General features: G+C 50.7%; 1 protein-coding gene across 1 annotated transcript in view; it reads right to left on the reverse strand.

The window, feature by feature from the left end:
* Nucleotides 1–984: 984 nt before the first annotated feature.
* Nucleotides 985–5,586, reverse strand: part of LOC123402796 (beta-galactosidase 4-like) — a 4,724-nt gene continuing 122 nt past the window's right edge. Inside the window, 21 exon segments of the mRNA XM_045096756.1 lie at nucleotides 985–1,610; nucleotides 1,752–1,957; nucleotides 2,205–2,306; nucleotides 2,405–2,515; nucleotides 2,598–2,707; nucleotides 2,799–2,905; nucleotides 2,996–3,165; nucleotides 3,253–3,420; nucleotides 3,514–3,632; nucleotides 3,755–3,842; nucleotides 3,944–4,027; nucleotides 4,029–4,050; nucleotides 4,165–4,253; nucleotides 4,376–4,453; nucleotides 4,455–4,520; nucleotides 4,599–4,691; nucleotides 4,844–4,910; nucleotides 5,015–5,039; nucleotides 5,042–5,126; nucleotides 5,213–5,308; nucleotides 5,437–5,586. The exon segment at nucleotides 5,437–5,586 is cut by the window's right edge and continues 122 nt beyond it. Of these exon segments, the coding sequence (XP_044952691.1) occupies nucleotides 1,502–1,610; nucleotides 1,752–1,957; nucleotides 2,205–2,306; nucleotides 2,405–2,515; nucleotides 2,598–2,707; nucleotides 2,799–2,905; nucleotides 2,996–3,165; nucleotides 3,253–3,420; nucleotides 3,514–3,632; nucleotides 3,755–3,842; nucleotides 3,944–4,027; nucleotides 4,029–4,050; nucleotides 4,165–4,253; nucleotides 4,376–4,453; nucleotides 4,455–4,520; nucleotides 4,599–4,691; nucleotides 4,844–4,910; nucleotides 5,015–5,039; nucleotides 5,042–5,126; nucleotides 5,213–5,308; nucleotides 5,437–5,586 (2,145 nt within the window). The 3' untranslated portion in view covers nucleotides 985–1,501.

The following is a 5,586-nucleotide window of genomic DNA, read 5'->3' on the forward strand; positions in this document are numbered from 1 at the left end:
TCAACCGCGTTCTCTAACGCTTCTGCTGTACGATCTACAAGGGTACGTAGATCACTCATCCTCTCTCGTAGATGGACATCACCATGATAGGTCTTCGTGCGCGTAGGAAATTTTTTGTTTCCCATGCGACGTTCCCCAACAACAGGCACCACACAAAGTCCACCCAGCCTCCGGAGGACCTCGAGCACTGTACTAGTTCATCCAGCAGCCTCCACGAGAGGCAATCCACCAAAGCAGTAGTAGGGTATTACGCTTTTCAACGGGCCAAACCTGGATAAACTGTCGTGTTATGTGTCTTCCTCACCATCGAGTGAATTCTCTACCATCCCCTGCAAGTAGCGAGTTAGGTGAGGCGAGCCCGCGAGAGATCTTCGTACACGTCTCTGAGTTCGAATCTTTAGGGTTTTGCGGAGTCTGAAATTCGATATAATTGACACCCCGTAAAACCCTAGCGAGAGTGAGGGGAAAGAGGGGAATTTGGGAAAAACAAGAGGGATTACCTTTAGGAGGAGCCATAGTTCGCTGTAGAACGCCGCCGCTTCTAATTTCCAGTCGTAAAGAAATCCCTTTGTAGTAATCGGTGGGCAGCTAAAAAAACTGAAAAAGTGTAAGTGTCCATGTATGGCGCTGCGGGGTCATTGATCGCGATGGATTTCAGCGGAAAGTGTTGGCGCCAGTTTCGATTTGAGATTTGACTCTGCACCGCTACGTGGTTTGCTTTCTGAGGCTCTTCAGTTTGACGCGCTGAGATACAGTGCACAGTGTCAAACTTTTTGAGTAGTAAATGCCACCTGTGTCAGATATGTATGGGGTGGAGAGACGCCGCAGGCGAGGGTGGCACTGGTGTCACAGCTTGACAGCAGCACCATCTTTATCTCTGCGTCACTGGCATTGGGACACATTTACTATGTCCAGACTAGAAAATGAGGAGACAGCTCGTCCGTAGCCTGAAACGTAAATTACATCAAAATGGACATGGACAAATGCTGGGAGTTGTTTACTTATTAATATTATCCTTCCGAAAAGCAGGTTACACGGTCATCGAACAAATGTTGGCCACACCTGCAACGCAGGTGTTGCAAATGCACAAGTGCCGTACTACAAAAAGGCTGTCACGAGCAGTAACAAACAATTGAATACCTCATGCATTATACTACTAGGGATAATAGTAAGTACTCTATCCCCTAGTCACGTGAAGAAGAAAAAAACTTGGGCTGGTTGATTGATTGCACACCAGCGCAGTGCACATGGGCGCACTGATGATGGCTGAAGCGAAACCAGCCAGCCAACTACCACCTCTTTCACTCTGCGCAATGAATACTCCACCCCTGGCCCTCTCTCTCTCCCTTCTCCACCTCAACGATTCTTTGTTTGTGTGTGTAGACACCGTCAGACGAGCTCCTCGTGAACATTGTAGTATTATCCACACGTGACGTGACACGTCAATCGCGGCACGTACGTACGTACGTATCAAGAAATGAAATGAACCAATCCAATCAGCTCATGTCCTTCTCGTGGCCATGGCAACGCCGGCGAGATCGCCGCCGTACTCCTCCAGCACCACTAGCAGGTTGCCGCCCGGCTTAAGCCACGACCGGGGCACGTGGTACCTGCATTCATGCACAACATTTCATTTCCATTTTCTCACCGTCGTAAGTACTGTAATACTAATGGAAAAAAGGTTACCAAGCCGTGCACACGGAGTGATTGCTCTCCGGACGATAATAAGCAGCAGCAGTAGAAGTACGTACCATCTCTGTGAGGGTTCGCCGCAGTTGGAGCGGCACTTGTCCTGGCGGTACGTCCCGGCGTAGCTGCACCGGCCACAGCCGCCGGAGGGGGCCTTGTACGACCAGTACCGGCCGACGTGGTGGCCGTTCACCCACATCTGCCCTTTCCCCATGCTCCCCATGTCCAGCGCCACCGGGTCGCTCCCCGCCGGCGCGTTGAACAAGGCCTGCAAGACAGACCATCACCACAACGAGTTGCCATCAGAAATGACGAGAAGAAAACATAGTGTTGCCGATGTTTGTTTGTTTTTATTTGAAAAAACCAAAAATAATCGTTCTACGGTATAGTCTTGCCGATGTTGCAAAGGTGCATTATTGTTGTTTTTAATGTTGCGAAGGTGTATCATTGTTGTTTTAATGTTGCAAAGGTGCATTATTGTTGCTGCGAAGAGCTGGTTCTTAGCAATGGCTGACCTTGTGCCATGTTAGTGGCTGCTTGTTACCAGGACCGCCCCACTCCACGGAGGAGCTTCCGGTGACGGTGTGGAGGCCCAGCGACTCACCTTTCAGGCCGACCTGCATGGCCACAATCACAAGTCAGCACAATTCTGAACCAAACTAAGCCGACGAGGAGAAAGTACTAAACTTTAGCAACTGCTGAACCTTAGTACTACCTGATATGTCCATTTCTGATGGCTGAGGTCTCTCTTCCCCGTGTTTAGCCCGGAGACGGTCACCGGCCCGAGGACGCCGACGTTCCACCTCTCGAAATGGTTCCCGTCGTTCTACATGCGCAGCAATGCCATATATACCAGTGTTACAGACAGATTCAAATCAAGGGCGCAAACCGAGCTGTGGCCAGCTTACAGGAAGGCCGACTGCTGAACTCAGGATGGAGATCTTGTTGCTCCCTTGCCACATCTTCACATGCCCATCATATGTCAGCTTGGGGTTTTCGTAACCGCCGTAAACAGAACCTGCAACACAAACACAATCATCCAAGATCATCACATCTGGTATCTTCACATGATGATGCAATGTAATCTAGATCTAGGAAAGTGCTGGTACCGTATGATTTTCCGTTGACGAAGACCTGCATCGAGTGCCCAGCGGAGTAGATGGTGAGCTCAGGCCACTGGCCGTTCTTCGGGAGCTCATTGGCACCAATGTTAACGCTGCAACAGGATCAAACCAGAGTTTAAGGCACGGGTTCAGATATAATTGGTCGAAATCGCCCATGTCAACTATCAAGGTTAGTCACTCACTATGTGGTGTACCACAGGTAGTCTGACTTGTCCCATGTCATGCTTAGCTGCTCAACCAGCCCATTCTTCGTGAAGGCGCTGTCGTCGAGCGAGTTTGTGTCCTCGCTATACGACTGCCAAGAGAACCATACCACCGGATGCATTTTTGGGAGCAGTGTTGGTTCCTTCACCTGCACCGTTTACAACAATTGCTTGTTAGACGATATGCTCTTCATGCCTACTTCACAGAGAGGTTTACGATTCAGGGTTCAGCTCACCGTCGCGGTGTTGAAAACCGCCGTTTTGCAGTCTGGCAGAATGCTGATGGACCAAGCAGGGAGGTCGTAGTGCCTCCCATTGAACCTGACTTTCACTGCAGCATTCATGTGGTAGTTTGAAAGGAACGCGGCAGCGCAAGCTCCATTCTTTGACTTGAAGACATATGCCTGAAGAAGAAGAATAGTAGTCACTGAATATGATTAGTAAATTTTGCATTCCAAGATCGTTGCCAGATTGTTCATGTTCATAGGGATTTTAACCTTCTCGTAGTTCCCTAGCGACTGGATAGTCGGATCACCAGAAACCAGTATAGGCTCAGCCTGCTTGATGGCCTTGTGCAGGTCCCTCAAGTGGCCCCATTTCGGTTGCCTAAGCAAACCTGAGATATACATGTGAAAATTTGTTCAATCTATGCCAATCAAGATGATAAAAAGGAACATGGTAAAGTTCCAAAAGGCCGGCAGGAATTCCTGTTTGTCAAATACAGCAGTCACTGCATACCAAATTCGTCGATCGGGGCGTCGTAATCGTAGCTGGTGGCGATGAAGGGACCGCCTGCGGTACGTCCAAAGTTGGTTCCTCCGTGGTACTGCACCGTAACATGTAAACGTGGTCAGAGCAAGTAGAAGCATTCACTGCAATGCCATGGCAGGCGTGACCATGAATCTATGATCCCCTACTCTTACTCACCATGTAGTAGTTGACGAAAGAGCCACCCTTCTGTATGAACCTGGCCACTGCAAAGGCCATGTCCTCCACCGGCCGGTGAGGGACCCGCCCCTCCGAACGAGGTAAACCTTGGGATAGTAAAAAAATATGAATTGTAATTGATCGCTCTCAGTGTTTGGAATGTGAATAATATGAATATTGCATTTAGATTGGTATGAACAAGTATGATCGAGGAAACTTACCACCCAGTCCAGGCCTCGGTCCACATGGTCGGCTTATTCTTCTTGTTTGGGGTGAAGTAATCACAGTAAAAACCATTGCAAGTGTTAATCTGCCACGGTCCAGAAAGGTAAGAGTTAATTGGAAAGGTGGTCAACATATTAGTTATCAACACATTTACTCAACACCAGCCACACCACCAAGGAAGGTACTCCTACTACTCTATATATGTACCACGGGGTCAGGGGCGTCTTCTTGCTTGCACATCACCCACGGCACACCGGTGTTGGTCGCGACGGCCATCTTGGCGGCCCCAGTTGGTATACGGCTTGGCGCCGCTGCCCCCGACGGACTCCATCGGCCCAAACTCGTTCTCCACCTGCACAATTGGCCAGTCACTACTCCACCTTTTATCTGCACTGCAAATGGCAATGCCAGTAATCCCCGGCTTCCTCACCTGAGACATGATGATCGGACCGCCTTGCCATTCGAAGAGCCTTTCGGATTTCATCATCGACACAATCTTCTCAACGAACCTCTGCATCTCTGCCTACAATGACCCAAAACACCACCAAATTAGGCGCCATTTCTGCTAAAACAAATTAGACAAAAAATGTTCATGCTTTGAGATGAAACTAGACACTATTTTGTGAATGAAGAACGGGGTCAACAGTTTTTGGTCCGGTGAGAGTGAGACGCCACCTTGAACGGGCCATTGTCTGTCCTGAAGCTGATGCCGGGCACATACTTGAGCCAAACAGGAAAGCCACTGCAACAAACACAACAAACAATAACTCGTTAGCATATACGTATATGCTGCTAAAAGCTGCCAAAAATGTAGGAGGATTAGATTATGCGTGTTTAGTTTAGTACCCAAAGTTCCACTCGGCGCAGACGAGGGGCCGATGCGTAGGTGGACGTAGAGGCCGGCCTGCTTGGCCAGCTTCACGAACCGGACCAGGTCGTACCGGTCGCGGAAGTAGTACTGCGCGGTCCATCCAAGAACCCCCGTCAGCCATGAACTCGCAACGGCGGCAGCAAGCGCAAGCGAAGCGAATACTTCAATAATACCTGGCCCTTGACCGGCTCGTGGCCGTTCCAGAAGACGTAGGTCTGGATGACGTCGAGGCCGCCGTCCTTGGCCTTCTGGATGAGCCCCGGCCACATCTGCAGAGCGCGCGCCGGCCACGAAGAATCAGAGCCTAGTCGGTACCGGGAGGCTGCGTTCGGGCGCGGGAAGCAATGGGCGGCGCGCCGGCCACCGTGGATGTCCACGGGCGGGAGTGGGGGCGTACCTCTGGTGTGCTTCTCGGGTAGTGGATGGAGCCGGAGATGAGGATGCGCCCGCCGGCCCGTTGATGACGAGGGAGCGGTGGTCGTAGGAAACGGCGGCATTGGCCCAGGAGGCCGCGAGGTAGAATGCCACGAAGGTGGCGAGAAGCAGG

This window comes from Hordeum vulgare, chromosome 6H, assembly GCF_904849725.1.
Source record: "Hordeum vulgare subsp. vulgare chromosome 6H, MorexV3_pseudomolecules_assembly, whole genome shotgun sequence".
In the NCBI taxonomy this organism is placed as follows: Eukaryota; Viridiplantae; Streptophyta; class Magnoliopsida; order Poales; family Poaceae; genus Hordeum; species Hordeum vulgare.